This window comes from Gracilinanus agilis, chromosome 3 (genome assembly GCF_016433145.1).
Source record: "Gracilinanus agilis isolate LMUSP501 chromosome 3, AgileGrace, whole genome shotgun sequence".
In the NCBI taxonomy this organism is placed as follows: domain Eukaryota; kingdom Metazoa; phylum Chordata; class Mammalia; order Didelphimorphia; family Didelphidae; genus Gracilinanus; species Gracilinanus agilis.
Window position 1 is genome coordinate 353,822,794 of NC_058132.1, and position 23,785 is coordinate 353,846,578.

At 37.8% G+C, this 23,785-nt stretch overlaps 1 protein-coding gene across 1 annotated transcript in view; it reads right to left on the minus strand.

The window, feature by feature from the left end:
* The window catches only part of SIDT1 (SID1 transmembrane family member 1), a 172,123-nt gene that overhangs the window by 67,379 nt on the left and 80,959 nt on the right, over positions 1 to 23,785 (minus strand). The window contains exons 4-9 of the mRNA XM_044669179.1: positions 21,084 to 21,129; positions 8,085 to 8,186; positions 7,254 to 7,337; positions 5,034 to 5,121; positions 1,093 to 1,164; positions 488 to 581 (exon numbers count right to left, since the gene is read on the minus strand). Of these exons, the coding sequence (XP_044525114.1) occupies positions 488 to 581; positions 1,093 to 1,164; positions 5,034 to 5,121; positions 7,254 to 7,337; positions 8,085 to 8,186; positions 21,084 to 21,129 (486 nt within the window). The remainder of the gene's footprint in view (positions 1 to 487; positions 582 to 1,092; positions 1,165 to 5,033; positions 5,122 to 7,253; positions 7,338 to 8,084; positions 8,187 to 21,083; positions 21,130 to 23,785) is intronic.

Genomic DNA, 23,785 nt, shown 5'->3' on the forward strand with positions numbered 1-23,785 from the left:
CAAGACTGAGAGTCATTCTGTATTTTTATTTGCATCATGGTCAAAAAAATTTAGTGCCAGTTCTACTGGTGATGAGCCATTTGGTACTTAACTGGATTGATCTTTGGTAAGCAGATGAAGATACTTCCCACATGACTATACTTGAAACATTCACAGCATGGAAGAACCTGGCAGTGTTTGTGATCTCCCAGCATGACTTTTGAGAACCCAACATTACCTCCATGCCATGATGAGGGATCAGAGTAGAATCTTGAATTTTTTTTATGCTGGGAAGCATTTCTAAATATCTGTATTCTATCTGATTTATGGCAATGATCTTAGGTCTTAAAAAAAGAGCAAGGTCCCAAGGTGGATAGCCTTCCCTTCAGAGAGAATTACTTTCAGGTCATTTGCAGATTGATTTATTCCTGAAGTTCCATAAACTACACTAGAAGTTTTAGAAAAGAAAGGAACAAAGGTGTGACTGTTACAGAAGTTCTTTACTTACCTGACATAGTGCACAAAAGCAACAAGTAGAGATCCCAAGTAGAAGGAGAAGAATATAAGGAAGCTGAGTAATATGGCCTTCACATAAGCAGATTCTGAAGGAAAAAGAGATATAGTCAGATTTGGGGAGGGATAGGGGAATGGAAAATACTTTATAATCGAAAAGTTTTACTATTATTGTCATGAATCTTTGGAATAGCTGCTGGTTCCCTGCTTCCATTACTTCCATTAGAAAGCCCAACAGTGATTTCCATTAGGAAATACAGAGCTCCTTGAGCTTATACACAGAAATCATCACCAATGGTCACCATCTTCCTAGGGAAACTGTAGGAAACTGGGTCTGGAATCACTATAAGCAATTCCACAAGTCTTGCTCCCTTTTTGGGAACAAGTCATATGATGCCACTAGGTACTCAGCTATTAGCATTTGTTTAATAAATTTTATATGGAACTAAATGGAATTGCAAAACCAGAATCAAAAAACCATCCTTTTTATCTCTAATTCTGTCTAGCATTTGGCATCCAGGTTGAAAAAAGGTGGAACTGAAATTGCAATTGTGCTTCCCAGGCAGGAATTTGGTGTCATTCCCTGGAGGCAGAACTGACCTTTAATGGAGGGAACAATGGTCACTTTAAGGTTCTTTGTTCTCTGTAGGTTCCATGTGTGGTTTTCCTTTTCTGGAAAGTGAGAAGGCAAATTGTCAGAAACTCTGACTTACATTGATAGCTGCTCTAAGGATAGCCTCTACTGATTCTAATTTCTCAGTTTATCAATCAACAAAGATATATAAAATGCCTGCTCTGTGCCAAGCATTGTGCTAGATAGTGCAGACACAGATTTAATTTAATGATCAAAACAAAGCTCTTACATTCTAACAGGGGAGATGACAGAGACGTGTATAAAGCATATACAGAATAACTAGAAATAAATGCAAAATTATCCAACAGGGGGTAATTTGAGAGAGGGCACTAGAAATTGATGGGGCTTAGAAAGGCTTCATGTTGATGATGGTCTTGGACCTCTGTCTTGAAGGAAGAGAGAGATTCTATGAGGCATGGATGAGAAAGGCATGTCCTTCTGGCATGAGGATAATTCATGCTTCCAAAGGCAGAAAGACAAGAGATGGAATACAGTGGTCCCTCACTTATCACAGAAGTTACATTCCAGAGACCCCGGAGATAGGTGAAGTAGCAGGAGAGCAAAGAGACCAATGCTACAGCCACTGAGAATCAACGCCCAGGATGCAGAACACAGCACTGTGATTGGTCACCTTTGCACAAGTGGCATATTGCATTTCCATTGTATAGAGTATGGTATTCATCCACAAAATCCCATGATATAGCAAAAACTCTATGATACAGAATTTTATATATGTATACATATATATATTTTAAACTGTGATACAGCGAAACTGTGATAAGAGAACTGCGATATAGTGAGGGATGACTGTATTAAGTGTGAGGAACTGAAAGAAGGCTATTTAAGTGGGATCATATGTAAGGGGGAACCCAATAAGGCTGGAAAGACAAACTGGGATAGAGTTAGGAAGAAATTTAAAAGCTAAACAAAAGATTTTATAATTACTTCTAAACGCAATAGGGAACCACCAGAGTTGACTGGGGTAGGGGAATGAAATGGCTGAACCTAAGAAAAATTACTTTGGGAGATACGTGGAAGAGGGATTCAAGTGGGGAGAGACTAGACACAAGGGGATCAGGCAAGAGGTGAGATGTTTTGGAGATAATAAGAAAGATTTATCAAGGCTTGAGATGAGAAAGATGGACACATTGTTTTTAATAGCCTAGTGCTTTGGTAGGAACCTAATAAAAACTCCACCTACTCTCCCTTTAAACCTTGTAGTACGAATAAAGAAAATTTGACAGTCTTTTCCTTGTGGCATTTGAGGTGTCTACTCAGACTTTTCTGTTAAAAACCATTATTTTTGTTTGTTTGTTCAGATGTTGAAATTTATTGGTGCTGACTTCTAATGTAAGTCAATGTCTCTCTTTCCAATAAAGTAGAATTGAAAAACCCTTTTACAGTTTGGAAGAATGCTGATTTTTCAATGGGTTTTTCTAATCTTTCTCAGTCCAACAAGTTATTATTTCTAATTCCATCATGCATTTGGTTTCTTACCTCATCTTCCTATCTTGTATTAATCTCCTTTCTGTCTCCTTTCTTCTCTGGAACCATTATCCCTCTCCCTTCCCATTTCTATAATCTTTTAGGGTAGAAAATTCCATATTCCTAGCTGATTGATGTCTCCCTGTCTATGTCCTCAGGAACGAGAAATTAATCAGATCTCTTAGAGCAGGAGCCCTCTTAGAAAATTCCTGGAGTGGCCCTGATCTAAAAGCTTCCTGTTCTGATCTAGGAGTCCTATTGAAAGCTTGGTGCTGAGACTTGGGAGCAGCCTCCAGCAAGACCATTATGCACTATCTCATATTTCCATAGCCTGAAGATCATCCTCCTCAAAGCTCCAGGCAACATCCTTGGTTATATTAATGTCCTGCTCTCTCCTAGTTTTCAGCCTTGGAGGTATCAGCCATGGCTTCAATGTGAGAAGGGTTGGTGGGCTCCTCTAGTAAACTTTGCTTGTTGTCCCCTTGGGTTTCCTTGGGCATCTCCAATGAAGCTATATGGGCTTCCCTTAAACTCATTAAATAATAATAATAATTAGCATTTATATAGCACTTTAAAGTTTTTTTTAAAGTACTTTACATGCTATACTTGCTTCTCACAAACAATCCTGTGAGGTAGGTACACTTATCATCCCTATTTTACAGATGGGGAAGTAGAGGCTGAGAGAGGTTAAATGATTTGACTAGGTCACACATCTGGTAAGTGTCTGAGTTGAGATTTGAACCTTATGTATTCGGACTACAAGTCCCGTGCAGCTATCTACTGTCCCATCTTATTGCCTCAGGGAAGATTGCTTAGCATTGACTGGCCCTTCTGATTCATAATCACCTTGATGGCCCCTGACAGGACCAGAACAAAATATTATGGAAGAATGAGGGGACAGTAGGTTTAAATCTTGTCTCAGGCATTTAAAACCTTAGGAACATAGTTGGACTAAATGATTCCTGCTTTCTTCAAATCAATGATCCTGTGTTTTGGCAACATTGTAGAAGGATCAATACGCCACATAAATTTCATGAGATCTTCTGGCAAAGTGTGGTTTAGAAAGCTACTGCTTTTACCTTTGGTTTGTAATTTTTCTAGTTAGTAAAAATTTCTACCTTTAAATGGTCATGAAAACAAAGGGAAGAAACAAAAGGGTTTGCTAAGGATTTCCAGATTTATAATGATGATATTGGATAACATGAGCAGAATCTTTGTGCAATTACCCAGGGAACCATAATACAGTCAGGGTAAATACGCTTCAGCATCCTGTTATCACATACCTACTCATCAGCTGCTAAGAGTTCTCTGCATTCAATTATCAACTTAATGGTCTCTCAAGGCAATTATTAAGACCCACATTTTAATTTACTGGGCTCAGGATTTCATACACCTTGTCATTATTCAGGGTGAGTTACCACACTGACAGACATTGTGGATTTCTTACTGTCTGTGAAGACATATCTTTAGCAACAAGAATTTAAAACTGAATTTGCCTTCCCTATCCAAGGCTGAAATGTTTAATGATAGTGTTAAGTGGTCTGTTTCCATCACCAATCAAGGAGAAAAAAAATCCTGGTTTCTTGATCTACCATGTAAAAGTTCTGTTTCTTGATATACTTGCATAATCTGCACACAAGGTGTGTTAATACTAAAAACTCCTACTTAAAAGGAATCTATTTGTATTTATTATTTTCTTTCTTTGCCTCATCTCTGAAATGGTCTTGCCAGGGAATAGTCATGGTCTCTCCTGCTTTTTCCCTTTAAGTGAGAGATCATTTAGGGAGAGCTAGAGAGAGTGAGAAAGTGAAAGGAATGCTGACTGTAATAACTGGTTGGACTTGCTCAAGTCTCCTTTTTCCCAGGAGTTTCTGATTCATAACAATCCTTGGCTAAGCTTGAGAAAAGGGCACCTACCAACTGAACCCTTCCCTAACTGCACCAACTGGGCCTAGACTGAGCACAATCCGAGGAACCTTTCTTGATAAGCTATTTGAGAATAATAACTAGTATCTCACTGGGAAGGGCTCCAGAGATTTCCAGATAACTGTTATCAGCCTTTCTCTTCAATACTCCAAGAAGTCACAGTCAAGAATTTGCTCTTACATCTGTTCCCCAAAGAATAATTTTGGATTTTCTCTTTCTCATCTTTCACAAATAAAAGCTGGCTAATTTCTGTATCTAATGGGCTCCTCTCCATAGGACAGGGCTTTTTGCATGCTTGCTCATTCTGCTGAGAAGAATACATTAAAATACCTGTTGCTTCTTCCTCAGTGTCTACTGTCTTTCTGTCATTCTATTCCACTCCTTTTGGAATTGGGAACACTTGGGAAGATAGTGGGTGTTGACAATAGTCATCAAAGGCCAGTTTGCCCCTCCCATGGATCCTCTTGATGGCCAAGTGGCTGTCACCATGCCTTACCCTGGATGAAGAATGATCCTCCACAAGCATAGTCTTCAGGTTTTATCACGAACACCACAAAGAACTGCTCTCCTGGAAAATCCTTCTTCTGTACAAGACAGAACAACCTTATGATAGGTAGAGAAGAAAGAGAAAGAGAAAAGGGGAAGCACTGCATGGGGGGAAGGGGAACAGAGAAAGAAAGAGGAAAGGAAAGGTAACCCCTACCCTAAATCCTTGAGAAATAGTCATATTTGCATACCCATACTAAATCTTGATATCATTGCTATTTCATGTCTTGGAAGGTAAAAGGATAGATATGTTCTCATGACTTCTGCTTTGTTAGATGCCATAATAGGAACCATACAAATGAATGTGTCAACAGGCAATATGTAATATTTTGGAAGGGCTTTAATGATTATTACTAACTTGTGATTTTTTTTAATTTAAAAACTGAAGCTAAATAACTTAAGAACACAGAGTAATGGTTAAGAATTGGATTTTTAAAAAAAGTTTTATTTATGTGTTTTGTTTTCACATTACAATATTTCCAAGTTATCCTCTGTTGTGGTTGTTCAGTCATGTCTGACTCTCTACGAGTCCATTTGGGATTTTCTTGGCAAAGATAACTGGAATGGTTTTTTATTTCCTTCTCCTGCTCATTTTACAGATGAAGGAACTAAGGCAAATGGGATTAAGTGTCTTATTCAGAGTCACATAGTTAATAAGTATCTAAGATCATATTTGAACTCAGGAAAATGAGTCTCCTGTGTCACCTAACCACCCCATAGATTATCCTCTACCTTCTACCATTGTGGTGTGTAGTATAAGCAATACAGGTCTTGGAATTGGGCATTGTGGATTTGAAGTCTGGATCTACTATTGTGTGACATTCCATCAATGGGCCTCAGTTTCCACATCTATAAAATAGGGGCTTGGGCAAGTTGATCTCTCAAGTCCATTCTATCTCTAAAATTCTTTATTATCCTAATTTTTGAGTCTAACATTTAATCCACTGACTCATAATGCCACAATATGGACATACCATCAGCTCTAAAGAAAGGAACTCACACTACAGGTTATATTTCCAAAGGGGATATCACTATTAAGTACTTTCAAAGTTAAGCTATCTTGTATATGGATATGCTTTGTAATATCTTAATTGTTTGCTATCATAGATGCTGTGGAAGTGTTCTACAGTTTTCATTTTAAAAAATTTTCTGTCATTTCTCATTTGGTATAATTGTGGAGACATTCAGCAAAAAATAAACAATAACAGAGACAAGAGAATTTAAGTATTAAATCTGAGATTTTGGGGAGAATAAAAGATGGAGAAAAGGAACTGATAAGAGCCTGCTGCTTAAAAGACAATGAACATTTCCTTAATTTTTTCACTGTTGTTGGAGAAATAGCACATTTCTCCCCTTAGGCCAAAGCCAGCTCAAATACTTTTCAGATTTAATAAAGCAGATGCAAAGAAGTTAAGCTGTGGTAAGACCTGCAGTCCATCTTTGAATATCCTATGCAAAATCTATGCACTCTATTGGTATCAAACAAATTCTAAATGATGATAAAAGAACAACCCCAACCCTAGTTTGGTTGTTGCCAACAGATCAAAGTGTTAGAATACTTTTAGGGGGATAGGGACTGGATCTGTGTTTCTTTGGCATAAGAGGAAGAAATTCTTTCACAATTCAGGTCAGCAGCTTGTCTGTAATTTATAGAGACTTATAGAGTGTGGTCTGGAGCACAAAGAAGTTAAGAGACTTGAACGGAGTCACAAAGTCTTCTTGACCTTGATGTTGCCAATTATCTTAAAATGTCATGAGTTGAACCTTTAAGTACTAGATTAGAATCTAGCCATCTGGAAGAACCAGCAGCTTTATCTAACAGCTAGGTTTCTACACTCTTTGCTGATGACCTGTTCCTTCACATCGCACTCTCCCACGAAGGTTGTGAAGATGCCAAGCAGGAAGAGGGGCAAAAATATCAGTGACATTCTTTTCTTTACTTGACTCTGGGACTTCTAAAGTCAGGACCTCTTCTCTCACATCTCTGCTTAGATCTCAGGGCTTAGAGACACTCACTGACTCTCAAACTAATCTTAAAGGCAGGAGGTTCCTCATTACATGAGGAATAGTTTTCATTCTGGGATGTCAGAACACTGTGGATAATTTATTATAAACCATTTGTCTGATAGTCATAGAAAAAGGAAAGCTACTACAGGAGAAATGATCTCACCTGTATGGTAATAGCTGCTTTCTTGGTCATGGACTGATAAACACCATTAAATTCCACGTTATGGTCAAGATCATACACTGGGCACTATGAAAGGTTTGGGGTAAAAAGAAAAGGGCATATAAAATATTGTTACAGTTACTTTGGTACCTATACTTAAAGGTCTAGATATCACATAAGCTCAAGAGTTTTTAATTATGGACACATGAAAACAGTTTCCCCTTGAAAATAATAAAACAACCTTCGATTTCTCCCACTAATATAAATTCTAAAGTCAAGTTTTTACATCAAAGATAACTGCAAAAATATAATCTGTAATATTGCATTACACAGTATACTCCATTAATTGCTTAATGTAGCGTGGCAAAACTTTCAAAATTGCATAGATATACTCATTTTCCTTTCTTTATGGAGTTTCCATCTCATTTGGTCTTGCTTTTCTCCCATAGCCCTTTGCTTTTCCGTTTTCTTCCCTCTTAATTTAAAGGCTCTTTATCTTCCTAATACTGAGAACTAAAAACATGAAATGGCTGTAGTAGGTGCTTGAGAGTTGGAGGAGGAAATAAATTAAAAGAGTATGTGATTTCTATTCTTTCCTTTTTCCTTTCACTTTACAGAACATGTTTAAGGGCTCCCTTCCTTCTTCAAGTTATTCTGGAAGTAATATTTACACATATACACACATATGCATATTCAGCACATATGCTTCCACCAACATACAGTATTATCTGTTTATGTAGATACAGATATAGATATGTATACACATACACACACATATATATTTTATCTATCTCTACTAATATCTAAATAGGTTAACGAGTTTTTTGGACTTACCACAATATCCTGAACTGATACAACTGAACATGGGTAGACCATTTCAGACACTACTTTAATGATAACAGAGTCCACATCTTCAGGAAATTTGTAAAGAAAATACTGAGAATAAAGAGAAAAAGATAATTCACAAATGTTCATAATTTTCTCATTCATGAATATAATTAAATTTCTCTTTAGAAAAAGTTTTGTTGATGTGTTTTGTTTTTATGTTACAAATATTTATAGATTGCCTCCACTCTATGAGAGGACCTGTAACAAAATAAAACAATTAAGTAAAACTAATAATACAGTGATCTCATCTGAAAGTACATGAAACATTCTATATCTGTAGCTCCCTATTCTTATTTATCTATTTTTAAAAAGTTACCAGATATCTATTTTATTTCCCTCTCACTTCCCACACCACTAGGGGAAAAAAAGAACAAAAATTCCCTGTAACAAATATGCATAGTTAATCACAACAAATTCTCTCATTGGCTGTACGTTTAAAAATGTATGTCTGTGTATGTGTGTCTCATTCTGTATCATATATATATATATATATATATATCACTTCTATATCAAGAGGTAGATAGTATGCTTCCTCATTGATCCTCTGGAATCATGGATGGTCATTATATTGATCATAGTTCTTAAAGCTTTCAAAGTTGTCTTTACAATATTGTTGTTATTGTAGAACTTTTTTCCTGGTTCTGCTTATTTCATTCTGCATCAGCTCATATAACTCTTTTAAAGTCTTTTTGAAATAATACATTTCCTCATTTCTTACAGAACACTAGTGTCCCATTCCATCCATATAGAGCTTCTTTGACCAGTCTTCAGTTGATGAACATTCCTTTAGTTTACAGGTTTTTTTTTTCTTTATGAAAAAAAGAGCTGCTATCAATATTCTGGTAGGTAAAGGAATTTCCCCCTATGTCTAAGATCTCTTTTGGGTTTAGGATTAGCAGTGACTTAGTTCGGTCAAAAGACCCCACCCTACACTGTTTGATAACTTTCCGTGTATAATTTTGAGTACAATTCCAAATTGCTTTTCAGAATGGTTGTATCCATTCACAGATCTGCCAGTATACTTGTTTTCTCACAGCCCCTCCAATATTTATTATTTTCCTTTATTGTCATCTTTGCTAATCTGACACCATAACTAGGAATTTTGTGTTCAGGACAAGTGCCATCATGCATGTCCTCAGCTAGGGTGGGAGGTATGTCCTTGGGAGGAAATAAAGATTCAGAACATTAATAGGGTGACACTAGGTGAGATTGTGGGAATAGTGTTAGAAGAAGCTCATACTAGTCTACCACTTATTATCCCTTTATTTTAACTAATGTTCCCTGCCAACCAGGAGCTGATATCTGTTATTTCAATGTCACTGAAGATGCTATTAGCATCCTCTAAATTTAGTGCCCTAGAGTAAAACTCCAGTTGCCATGTTCTAGTACTGTCTCTGAAGAGGAAAGACCCTAGGAATGTTAAGGTTTATCCCATGCCATTAAGTAGAAAATTCAAATAACTGTCTCCATTGGTCAAAACTCAAATCACTTTCCATTATTTTTTCATCTAAACTAGCAGTTGCTCTGGTTTTTTGCCTTCTTGTGTCCTAAGTAGATAGTTAAGATTTCACATAGCTATTTCATTCTTACCTGTATCAGGACATTTCTAATCAACCAACAAATAGGTTAATAAGCACTTACAGCTTTATAATCAATGTAACAAATGAAACATATCTTAAACCAGGTAAGCCTGTTCTTCTAGAATTTTTAATGATTCCTTCCACCTGTGCCACTCTAGAATATTTGCTACTCTAGAATATCTGACTGACACTTTGATAAAGAATCTCTCTTGGTTGGTCTACAACAAGGATATTTTTGGGAGCATCTGGGTGGTTCAGTAGATAGAGAGCCAGCCCTAGAGATGGGAGGTTTTGCATATAAATCTGGCCTCAGATACTTCCTAATTGTGTGATCCTAAGCAAGTCACTTAACCCTAATTATCAAGCCTTTACTGCTCTTCTGTCTTGGAATGGATAGGATTGATTCTAAGACAAAAAGTAAGGTAAGGGTTTTTAAAAACTAAACAAACAAACAAAAGGATATTTTTGAAAAACTGTTTCACAGTACCATAGATTTCAGAGGTAAAAGAGACCATAAACGAGGAAACGGAGACTTGGAAAACTGAAGTGACTTGCTCAGGTCCCAGTGGTAAGATTTAACATCTGTTCACACAACTATTTATACAATTTCTGCTTTAAAATATGAGATGACCCAAATCTGAAAGTAGATATGCTGATGAATGTAATTCAGCTAATTTAGAATGTGAATCTATTCAGTGGAACTGCTTTAATAAGCTATATTTTATTCTGTTGACTAAATATCATTGTCATATATTTACTTAGGGTAGATTGTGACAGTTTTGCTCAACTGTATAATCATATGTTTGGTTGAGAAATTTACCTTGAATCATGTGGAAATGACTCAGGTGAGAAGAGGTGTGTCTATTTAATTACTATAGGCAATTCAATATAATTTACACCATCCTGTGCTATCTTAGGTCTTTCCTATGATTGCCACCTTTATTTGCTCTCCTTATTGTATATGAACATGTCACAAGTACATTCTGCAATTCAAAAAGTAGTATCCAATTACTTCAATAAAGTGAATACTTAAGAAGCAAGGGACAATATTTTCACCCTTAGTTTTTTACCTCAGCACACTCTAAAGTAACCTGACTTTGGGGAACTGGTTGAAGAAAACAGTGTGCTTCAATAATTCTCAATTCTTAATTTTTCCAAAGTGGAGGAAAAAAAAGCTCTTGGGATTTACACGTGTGATTCATTTTTGAAATGTGTTTGTGCCTTCAAAAGATACTCTACTTTCAAATTCATACACTTCATATTGCTCTTTCATTCTGAAATGATGTACAATATATATCAAACCAGGCTGCCCTATAAGGAAGTGCTGTAGAGAGCCATGAAGAATGCTGGGTTCTTAAGAAGGAAAATACAATACATAATATAAATCAAGAATATGGTTGTTCATGGGTCATTGGATTGTAGATCTAGGGCTATTTCAGGGTACCAGCAAGTTTAACCCACCAACACGAGGAAACAGGCCTGCTAGGATTACACATAATAATCATCAAAGGGAAGATGTGAATTAGGCTCTTCAGATTTTAAAGCCAATGTTCTTTCTCCTGCATAGTATTTTCTTGTCACCAATAATAATAATAATAAAAGTTAATATACTAGGAATAAGGCTCGCTTAGCTGCTACTGATTGAAGATCTGAATGTATATCAAAGTATTATAAACTCATACTTTTCTTGTGATATGAATAAGAAGGAAATTCAAATAACTAGAATGGTGGTATGTCTATCCCTTGGAACATTCCACAGAGGATATACTCAACTTGCTGAAAGCCTTTCTCTAGGTCTCTTTATGTTTCACAGTCTTCAGTGGGAGACTGGTTGTACATCTCTTCTCTCTTGCTTCTGACACGGGGCTAGAGCCTTCTTTTTCTAGTCATACATTTAGTCCATGTTATGCCTCATGCCAACTTTTAAAAAATTTAAAAATTTGCAGTCCCTGTCTCAGATATCACTTTTGGTGTATTAAACTCAATATATTGGCCATTGTTTGGACAACAGCTATTTTTTTATCCATTTGATTTTCCTTATATAGATTATTAAGCTGTTATCTTTTGATTATCATTGAGGAGCTCTTTTAATATTCTGAGGATTGATGTGGCCAACACATTAATATCCACCATCAAAAATAACTAGAGAACCATACCATATATGAGAAATCTTGCTTTCATTTAGATCCTGTATGGGGCATCTTCACTGAGAATGACAAACACAGATCTTTAACCACCTTTACCAGTTCATTTGATGAATTTTGCGAATTCAAGAACAACTTGTGTAGTGAGCAATGAGTCTTCTGCACTTAACAAAAAGGCCTTCTCCAATTATTAGGTATGAATGATAGATGAGGATATTTTGACATTTCTAATATGCCCATAAGATCCTATTAAATGTTAACAACTAATTTTAGGGTTCTACTTGGAGGAAGAGTGGCAAAGGGGCTCAGTGACTCTTGGCTTTGAGTTGGAGAAGGAACTAAATCCTTAGCTGAGATCAAGGAAATGTGTTCAATCTCTTTTGATCCTTTGGTTCAATAACAGGAGGTCCTAGAGGCCATCATCATCCATAGGAAATCCCTTATTCATTTGGATTCTGTGTAGGCTAACCTTGAAGACTGGCAAACACACACCTCCCTGTTTTATTCCTCCCTTAAGGTTTGGCTCTTAAGGATGCTGGGGAAGAAACAATTGGCAATACAAACTTAGAACGACAGAACAAATTAGACCTAGAAACAAGGAGGCGGTGAGGCCCAAACTCAGTGGGATGACAGGAGGGTCATCCAGCTTGGCTAAGCCATGACCTAAGTAGAAGAGGCAACTAGTCCATTAAAGGTGGGAAAAGTTGAAAGATTGGCCTTGCAGATTCTACTTTAGAAAGTCCATCAGGATAAGACACAAAGTGGAAAGGGAAATAATTTCCAATGCAGCCGGATCATAGAGTGGTTGCTAGTCCATTGTTTTGGAACAGGACCAATGGCGTCCTGCTGAGCTGTCTTGACTCATGTGTGAACTGGACTTTAGTGAGGCAGAGGGGCACAAAGTCCTCAGCCTCACTCTCTCTTCCAGAGTCGCTGAAGTCCAGGGATAAGACAAGAAGTCAAGATGACTGGAGATGGCCTGGGATGTAGTAGATGACCTTGGCATCTTCCATGTTTGACCAAGCTCTAAGCGCTCCACAGTGCCTGCTTCAGCCACCATCACGGCTATTGGGACAAATTGGTCCCATCAACTTATTCCACTGGGGGTGGGGGGGAAGTGTGCTCACGTGCTTGGGACAAATATCCCCCTAACTCACTGATGGATTTGAGGGTCATCAGCTCCCCTCAACCTAGTTTAGCCCATCTACAGAGGTGGCTTTACTAGGCTGTGGCCACCACACATGCCACAGTCTCTTGGAGTCACCGGGGAGAGCTGGCTGCCAGGTGGACACCAAAGATGGAGAAGAGCCAAGAAAAGGGCTTGTCAAGCTCTCACACGAGAGGTGCAAGTCCTCACTGAACACCCTGTACTCTCTGTTGTATATAGTTCTACACTGAATGATAGCTAGAAAAACAGATTCAAGAGGATCACAGAGGTTCTACAGGAGAATCTAGATGGTGCAGGATAGAGCACCCTGTCTGGAGTCAGGAAGACTGGAATTCAAATTTAGCCCCTCACATTTATTAGCTGTGTGACCCCCAAGAGGGGCATTTAACTCCTATTTGCCTCTGTTTCCTCATTGGTAAAATAAGGATGATAATAGCACCAACTCTCAGAGTTCTGGTGAAGATTAAATGAAATAGTAATTGTAAAGTAAAGTGACTGTAAAGTGCTTGGTATAGAATTTAGCACTTATTAGTACTATAGTATTCAGAACTGAGAGAGCCAGTTCACCAGCAATACAATAAAAATCAAGTTAATATCAAGGCCCAGACTAAAAAGAAGAATTTCTGAAAGGAAGGAGCTAAGGAGAGTGGGAAAATGTTCATTAACTGGTACAGGGTCAGGAGTTGGGCTCTAAGAACTTGTGTAAACTATAAACTGTTAACCTGTTTGTTTGGGTTTTTTTATTTTTGTGTGTGTGTGCTATCTCTCCCTCCTCTCCCAAAATCCTAGGATATGCTAGGAATATGCTCTATCTCTCCAGACTGTTGATTTCATCACTGTGGGTGCTCCCTCCATGGAATAGATAGATCCATCCACCTCTTCTCATCCTGTCCTCCCAGAACATTCTCCAGAACTCTCTCAGTTTCCCTTCCACATTGTGGGAGGCCCTCCTGGATACCAAACTTGTCAAAGGCATATCCCTTTGTTATCCTCATCACATAACCAATCCACCTCCTTTTTTCAGGTGTACATGTCTCCCTAATACTTTTCTACTTTTAGTACACAGTTCTTCCTTGATAAATGCTAATGGCTACTCACCCTCACCATGCCTCTTTCCAATGGCTTTTGGGTAACCCATATTTTCCATTCTTTAGAAAATGTGCTGTTTGGTGATTTGCAGCTATCTCTACCTTGTGGCTTCTCAGACTCCCTTTAAACCCTGGCTAAAATCCCATCTTCTACAAGAAGCCTTTCCTGATGTCTCCAAATTGTGAGTTGCTTCCCTCTATTAATTATCTCCAGATTATCTTTTATATATCTGGTTTGTTTATAGTTATTTTTCATGTTGTCTCTCCCATTAGAGAGTGAGTTTTGTGCTATAAGAAATGACAAGTAAAAAGAAGCTCAGAAAAACCTGGAAAGAGGATGTACATGAACTGAAGCAGATTGAAATAAATACAACCAGAAGAGCACTGAATACAGTGACAGGAATTTTGTACAATGAACTATGGGAAAACTTTGATACACAATCTCAAAGGCCTCATGATAAAAATGCCATCTGCTTCCAGGAAAAAACCTTGTGGAGTCTAAATCCAGATCAAGCAAACATTTTTCATTTTCTTAATTTTTTAATTCAAATTTCCTTTCATAAAAGGATTAATATAGAAAATGTTTTATACGATTACAAATGGAAAATCTATGAGATTGCTTATCATCTCAAGGAGGGAGAGAATTCAAGAGAATAAGAGGGAGAGAATTCAAGACTCAATAGTCTTTGAAAAATGTTGGAAAATGTTTTTACATGTAATTGGGAAAAAGATAAAGTTAAATTAAAAATAAGGAAATAAGAATTTCGGAGCTAAAATTAATGTTTTTACATGAAGTTGGGAAAAATAAAATATTGAAATTTTAAAAAAAAGATGGTTCTTTGTTTCAGGGAGAAGTTTTGGGGTCATTGGAAGTCATAATTTTCCAAATACAATTTAGCCTGTTTATTTTCTCCTATTTTGATTCTAGGCCAACATCATTTTCTGTCTATAGTATCTGTTACTAGCTTTTTGGACTATGTATTTTAAAGTGAATAGTTTTATTACCTTTATATTATTGATCATGAACCAAGTGATCACATATAATCTATTAGATAAGTAAATGCAGTTATCATTTTTAGAGTTAGACCGTTATTACACTGTATATAAAATATCAATGACAACAACAGGATATTAACCATAGTACTAGAAAGGATTATAGTTTAGTATATTAGAATATTATAGCAATTAAATATATTAGTGCTTCTGTTGGAGGAGTAAAAACTTAAGTTGAAACCCTGCAGAAGAAGCTGGGTTCCTTGGGAGTGGAGAGTATATAGCAGGCCTGCTGAGATCATATGCAAACAACGTTGGCATGTCTAGATGTTATTTGATCCTTTGAAGCTTTATTTTATTTTATTCTTTATTCTAATAACAAATCCCACATAAGTTTTCTGGAGTTATACGATCCAAATTATCTCCCTCTCTTCTTCCCTCCCCCTTCTCGGAGCTGGCAAGCAATTCAGTCTGGGTTATACATGTATTCGCATGGTGATCCTTTGAAGATTCAAGCCAACTATAGGCTCCCCAAAGCAGTATGGCCAGGAAAGGTTACTCTGACCTAAGAAGTACGATAAGTTCTGGAGGATTCATTAAGTTTTCTTAACCTTTTACTGGAATTTAGGGCTTCGTATCAAATGTTCCAAACCCTCGTTCCCAAACACCATCGCATGTTTCTCACCATCCTATGTACCTTCTGCTGTGTTAATGACTTAGGCTAATTAGCTGTCAAAAACCTTTCAAACACCCAGTTGTACATCTAGATGAGGTCATTGCCACAGGCTGGGCGTGGTAAGATTTAACTTTCCACAATTAAAGTTTGAATCTTCAGGGGGGCAGCTGGGTAGCTCAGTGGATTGAGAGCCAGGCCTAGAGACAGGAGGTCCTGGGTTCAAATTTGACCTCAGACACTTCCCAGCTGTGTGACCCTGGGGAAGTCACTTGACCCCTATTGCCCACCCTTACCACTCTTCCACCTAGGAGCCAATACACAGAAGTTAAAGGTTTAAAAAAAAATTAAAAAAGTTTGAATCTTCAGCTCACAATTACTGCCTAAAGATTTCTTTATTTCTAACACATTGAAGTGCATTCAGATCATAATTTGTTCAATAGGCTTCCCCCCCACACACACACACACACTTACTAGTGTTTTCTTGTGAGGATTAAACTCAAAATCTGAGAGTTTGTTGTTTTTGAGTGATCATGGATCTTATTTAAGAGCTTATGCAATGTTCTGGGGAATTATGCAACTGGCCTATTACTTGCACACAGGAGCATCTGAAAGATTTCACTCTCAATAGGGAAGCTTTCTTTCCATTGTGTGACATCCTCCACAAGGGTGGCAAAGATACCTCTAGCAAGTATACATGTCTTTGTTTTATGCCTCATTTGACATCAATAATCAAAAAGTCATATATTATCTGGTGCAGAATGAGGTGGACAGAACTAGAACAAAGCATGCAGTAACAGCAATGTTGTAAAGATTATCAACTGTGAAAGACTTAGTAACTGTGATTCATTCAATGATCTGACACAATTCCAAAGGACTCAGGATGAAATATGTGATCCACTTCCAGAGACAGAATTGATGGATTCAGAGTACTTACTGAACCATATTTTTTCTCTTTTTCTTTTTCTTGTTCTTCCCACCCCCCACCCCCAACATGACTAATAAGGAAGATGTGTGTTTTGTATGACTTTGTATGTAAAACAGATATTGTAATTCTTGCCTTCTTTAAAAAAATTTTTTTTAAAACGCTTACCTTATGTCTTAGAATCAATATTGTGTATTGGTTCTAAGGCAGCAGAGTGGTAAGAGCTAGGCAATGGGGGTTAAGTGACTTGCCCAGGGTCCTACAGCTAGGAAGTATCTAAGGCCAGACCTGGCTTTCAAAACATGGAGCTACCTTGCTGCCCCCTGGTAACTTATTTGTAAAACTATGATTTTTGCAGGGAAATCCTTTAATTCCTATCTAGACAAAAAAAAAAAGACTCTCAGGGAAGGGAGTTTAACACCCAATATACTCAGAGGATATAACTGTGTTTCCCTTAATGGCCTGGTGAAGAGATCCTGGCATAAGTAGGGATGATATCTATGCAGAGAAGACTAGAGGAGCTACTCTCTGAGGTGAGGGATAATAAATGCCACAGCTGAGGGCATTGGGGAGAATGCCAAAGAACTGCTCACTAGGAGCCAAAGACAAAAGATGACAGCCAAAAGCAGGCAGCAGCAAGTCTATCATGGAGTGGAAGCCACAAACACTTGTAAAATCAACCAGAGACTCTTTGGGTTGATTCATAGAATTCACCAGAATGGCATGACTTTTGGGCTGAGGCTATAAGTGACCATGGGACCCCTTCAGAATGGGGCCTTGCTCATGGGACTTCACCACACTACAATTCACTTTCCACAGAGTAGATAATTCTTTGATTCTTATTTTCTCTTCATTAAAACTTTCTTTAACTATATCATGGCCCGTGTGCTTGCAAGTAGCCTATTACATAGTCCAGTTAAGAGATTCTCTATAGGTTTTGAGAGCCAAGAGAAGGGTGACATCCCTCAAAAATAACCCAGCCTCTTCTTGCCATAGGTGCCTGACACAATGAATGCAGATCTGCTCTATCTTTATGATATGTTTCTGATTTACTTGAAATCAAGTCCTTAGGAATTCAACCTAAAATTATTACTTTGTTCCTATAGTAAAATGCCATCTGCCTTATAACTAATTTTCCAGGAATTCAATATGGCAAAAAACAGGGACTATATTATATTCAATTAGATTTAAGTCATTGATACAAAGCATTTTTTTAAAATGCAGTGATAAAATAAGCCAAAATTCTTTTCAGTTTTTTTTGAGTACTTAAATTTTGAAAACCCTTCTCTTTGTATCTTGAAAACAGTTGTTAGGAGGAAACTAGAAAGCTACTATATATATAAGTAAATAAAACAGTTATATATGTAGAGGGACATTGAGGAATCAGTGTCTGCTGGTAGACCTGAATTACTCAGAGTCTAGCTAATGAATCCTCTGCGAGCTGTGATGCTTTCTGAAAGAAAAGTTTTTCTCTGTCTTTCTCTCTCTGTGTCTGTGTCTCTCTCTGTCTGCCCTCTCCCCATCTCCTCTCTCTCTGTCTCTCTCTCTCTGTCTCTCTGTCTCTGTCTCTGTCTCTCTCTCTCTCTCTCTCTCTCTCTCTCTCTCTCTCTCTCCCCCTCTTCTTCTCCTCCCTCCCTCTCCTTTCCACCCTCTTTCCCTCTCCCTCTCCCTCCCCCTTCTCTCTCCCTCTCCCCTCCTCTCTGGCCCCCTCTGTCTCTGTCTCTGTCTCTGTCTCTGTCTCTGTCTCTGTCTGTCAATGTCTCTGTCTGTCTATCTCTCTGTCTCATCTTTCATTGTAAAGGACAAAGAGAATTGAAACCTCAGGGGAAGCATGAGGGGTTCTGGCCCCAGAACCAGGACAATGGAGACAATTTTGTTGTGATGGTGTGGGGAGGCAGGGGCTATTGTCCACTTCTGCCACAATCCACTCCATCAGAGAAGCTTCAACACCATTATGAGAAGAAGCTGGAGGCTGGACCTGCTTCCTGCCCCTGCCACAGTCTTGGTGTTTAAGCAACTTCCACCACAAAATTAAAAGGAGCTAAGGGGAAAAATATTGGTCATGTATCACTTGGGGTGAGTATAAAGCCAGACAGAATGTTTCTGCTGTACAGTCAGGACTTTCATCCTTTGCTTCTTTCTCTTATCATCTCTAGGGAGAGATAAATCTGTTTTTATCAATCCTTGTTAATTAAAGTCTGTTGGCTTTCTGTTTTACCACTTCCTTTAAAAGAAACTGGCTTTTAAGACCATATGGTTGTTATTACTCCACTGATTTATGTGTCCTTGTGGAGAGAGGTGCAAAAGGGTGGCCAGGTATTGAGGAAGAGAGATTTTTTTTTGTAACTGCTGGGAATAATTTCCAGCATGGAGTCTCAAAGCTAAACTGAAAAGATGTTTTATTGATTTCTATTTTCTAACTTCCCAAACATAAAGAAAGACGAGTAGACGCAGACCAAAAGAAACTTGGGCACAGTTGAGCTTTATAGTAGACTCTGTGGAGGAAGGAAGGGCTAGATTTATCATTACTGAGACCAGTTGCTTTAGGTACCTTCAGTTCTTTGTTCTTCCTGTGCAGATTAAAGAAACCTGCTCTCCTCAAGGGATGGAGCTTAGGGTTTTGCCTGAAGAGAATGCTACACTTAGAGGTGTAAGAATAAGGAGTTGGGAACATGGAGCACTTCCCACCCAAAGATGGAAAAAGAGGGAATAACGAATTCACCTGCAAACCAACCCTTTGCCTTCTACCCTCTTCACTACCTGATGCACATAAATCCACCATAAAAAAGTGTTAGATTTATAAAATGTCAAATACAAGAATAGAGTTTAATGATCCTTGGAGTAATGAGAAATTGTAGAAGTTAAAGACTATTATAGCTTCATAAACCAGGAAATGAGGAGCAGAGAGATAAATTATCAAAATGCAGGCTTTTCCTTTAAAGGCTTGCTGTTGATTCCTTGTACCTGTACTCATATTAGCCAGATATTTTACCTACAAGGATTAGCCCATTTCCACTAAGATGGATTCATGCCCCCTTGTAATATCTAGACAAGGAAACAAGGTAGGAAGCTATTTCCATGATTGGACCTTACTGAAATTGATGTATATTCCTATCTTGTTTCCTATCATCTTACCTCCTTAATTTGACCATTATTTAATTATATTGGCAGAACACATAAATGCTGTATTTTTCACTTTTTTTGAGAAGAAAAACATTAATATTGCAATGTTCATATAGAATCCCTAATTTGAGTTCTATAGAACAAAAGGTTTTGCAGAATAACTCAGAGGGTAGGTAAATAACTAGTAAAAACAAATATAAATATCAGAGACTTTCTACTTTGTTGTACTGATTTGTTTAAAGTATATCATACTACAAAAGGTTGAATTTATATATTGGTTACTTGAGTTTTAGCTAATCTCTTCTTTTCTGGCTGCCAAGTATGTGGACTGTATTGAACTATTTCCCAAGAGTCATATGGGAAAAGAGGCAACTTCTCCTATATCCTGAGAAGTCCCTATGAATCCATGATGGCAAACCCTAAATAGGTGAGCTTTTGATTAGGAGCCAGGCTGACTTTCAAATGAGTACCCCAGAATGGATATGTCCAGGTTTGGAAGTGATTTTGTGAATCTGAAAGACAAGGAAACTCTGGTCCCATCAGGTTGTAGCTAGGTGGTGGCAAGGGAAGATTCCACATCTGAGAGGCTGTAACAAGAGGATTGGCTGTTTCATCAGCAGAGTTGTAAGGACAGTGCCGAGCAGAGGTGAAATATATAATATCTAATTAGCAGTTCTGAAAACTGCTCTACATTCTAATGATTAATTAGATGCTTAATTAACACTTAAGAAACAGCTTCTCAGAAAATTATAACAATAGTTCTAAATTGTTACTGAATTTCATTTTAATCATTCTGTTAATAATAAATGAGATTATCGTGTCTAAGAATAAATTACCTCTCCCATATCTGACTAATATTGTGCATTCAGTATTCCTGGTTTTGGGGAAACTTGGGCCCAAGTTACCTACGTAATCCCCACCCCCCCCAGGTCATCTGGGTTGGGAATTTAATGAAACAAAAGAATATAAGAAAAGAGAGTCTAATGTTCATAATTAGAGGAAGAGTCCTCTCAGGTCTGAATCTGATCTAAGTCATATGCTTAGGTTCAGGACAGGGCATAGTAGTATACATCTTGGAAATAAGTAGCATTTCTTCTGCTTTACATTAGTTCCAGAAATAAGGTTAAATTCTCTGCCTAAAATTTCAGAAAGTGAATAAAAGACATATTGACTTTTTTCTGACATTATACACAGCTTTCTTAATTTGCAATAATAGATGAATAATAAGTATCACTTAGAAATGTGACTTACCTGTGGTTGAGAAGGGCTGGCAGTGAAGTGAAAGGCAACATTTGTCCTAAGAAACAGAAGAGGGAGGAAAGGAGGGCTAAATTTACTCATGTAAAAGACAACCACTTTTAACTATAATAAGGAAAAATTAAAAACTTTTCAGTGTTTATATATGGATTATTTTGCCCGCTTCATTTCTCCAGAACATATGGACAGGGGTCAGATGAGGTAGTATTTTTATGTCCTTTAAAGTACTTCTGGAATAATACATAATATAATAATAGACAGAGGCAGCTAAGAAATCCAATCTTCCTGACTCCGGGTTATACACACACACACACACACACACACACGCATCCCTATTCAAAGGCTTCTCTTCACTCTTGCCTCAGATTCTCTAGGAATAAAGGTGGAGCATCTTGACAATTTCTCCTCAAAATTTGGGAGATGACTAATTTAACCCTGTTTTGCTAAGGTAGATGACAATGGCAGATGCTGTGTGTGTGTGTGTGTGTGTGTGTGTGTGTAGGATTAGACACAATAAACATTTGTCAAGCACTTATTTTGTGTATAACATTGTGCTAGCCAGTTCATATCAAAACAAAAGCAAAAGAACCCAAATTCTGGGAGGGTGGGGGAAATTAGAAAGTAAGGTAAATGAATACAAAGTAGTTTCAGGAGAGAGAGCATTTCTAATGGGGGTTGTCAGGGGAGCTTTCAACAAGGTAGGGCACCTGAGCTGAGTTTTGAAGTAAATTGGGGATTCTGAGGGTGGGTCAGGGGATAGAGTTCTGGGCTTGAAGTCAGGAAGATTCATCTTCCTGAATTCTAATCTGATCTCAGACACTTAATAACTGCATAACCCTAGGCAAGGCTCTTAACTTTGTTTGCCTCAGTTCTTCATCTATAAAACGAGTTGGTGAAGGAAATAGTAAACCACTCTAGGAACTCTGCCAAGAAAACCCCAAATGGGTCACGAAGAGTCAGACATGACTTAAACAACTAAACAACCATGACAACAAGCAATTCTGAGAAGGAGTTGGATAAGAATGGAGGTATTCCAAGAAAGGTATTTCCAAGAGGGAAAGAGAGTCTGTGCAAAGGAAATGTCCCATCAAGCCCAAGGGACAGAAGACAAGTTTAGCTAGAATATAGATTCCATGAAAAATAATATGAAATAAATCTGGAAATGTAGATGGCAGATGAATTGTGAAAAGCTTTCAATGCCAGGTTGAGGAATTTATATTTTGTCCTGGGAGATACAAAGACTAGAAGGCAAATATAAAGTTATCTCTTCCACATGACAGGGGTTAGGGGCACAGCACCCCTGTGATCTACAATCTGTGAGAAATTTTTTTGTTCACAAGATCACAGAGAAGACACACAGACCCACTTGATCTTTACTAAATTACCCTCCAAACAACTATGATGTAATACCTCAAAATGAATTCTGGAGCAGCATAACTCACAAAAGATGGAGTGAAATAAAATTTCAGCCCAGAACAACAGAGAAGGTCAGCAAAAAAGATCTATCACTAGGTAGAGCACCTGAGCCTGAGTTTTGAAGTAAATTAGGGATTCTGAGGGTAAGACAGTGGATAGAGTTCTGGGCTTGAAGTCAAGAAGATTCATCTTCCTGAGTTCTAATCTGGTTTCAGACACTTAATAACTATAACCCTGGGCAAGTCCCAGTATTGATTCTAAGATGGAAGGTAAAGGCTCTAAACAATTAATTAATTAATTAAAACAAGAAAGATCTATCACACCAGGATGGAAGTACAGCTCACAGCACATGCTAAGGCTGGCCTCACCATTCTAAGCAGACTTGAGGGGTGGGGTGTGGGCATGGAGGCTGAATCAACAGCAAAGGCTTCTGGAGCTCTCAGCAACAGATGGTAAAGAGCGGAGGTGTTGAATAACTTCTCAGAAGGAGATTACTGGGGTTCTTTTGCTGGCTCTGGGTGCAAGATTCTTATCTCATTGTCCATAAGCAGATCAAGGTGGTAGTCCTGGATCACAGTCACAAAGTGAGGAGAATCACTAGCACAGACCAATGACTGTAGCTATAGGGGAGCAAGGGACCCCAGACACAGTTCCAAAGTGGAGAAGAGTGCTTTTGTTTGCTCACAGCACAGGCTGGGAGAGTATTAAACACATCTCTCCTTTGATCATACTACATGAAAGAACTGGAAACACAGATCCTCAGAGCTAGCTCTGAAGACAGCTATGTGGAAGAGTGCTCTCTTTGCCACAGGAACAGAGACCAACTTTAACAGTTTTTTAAGTTAAAAGAAAAGAAAAAGTGTAGATAATGAGTAAATCACAAAAAAGAAACTCACATAGAAAGTTACTTTGATGACAAGGAAGAACAAAACACAAACTCAGAAGACAACAGGGTCAATATTGCTAGATCCAAAGCCTCCAAGAAAAATATCAATTGGTCTCAAGCCCCAAAAGAATTAGTGGAGGAACTCAAAAAGGATTTCAAAAATCAAATAAGAGATGTAGAAGAAAAAAATGGGAAAAGAAAATGAGAGTAACATAGGAAAATCATGAAAAAAGAGTCAATAGCTTGGTAAAAAAAAGTACAAAAAACACTACAGAAAATAATATCTTAAAAAATGAATAGGGAATTGTTAAAAAAAAAGGCACAAAAATGAACTGAAGAGAAGAACTTCTTAAAAGTCAGAATTGGCCATATGGAAAAAAGAGATACACAAATT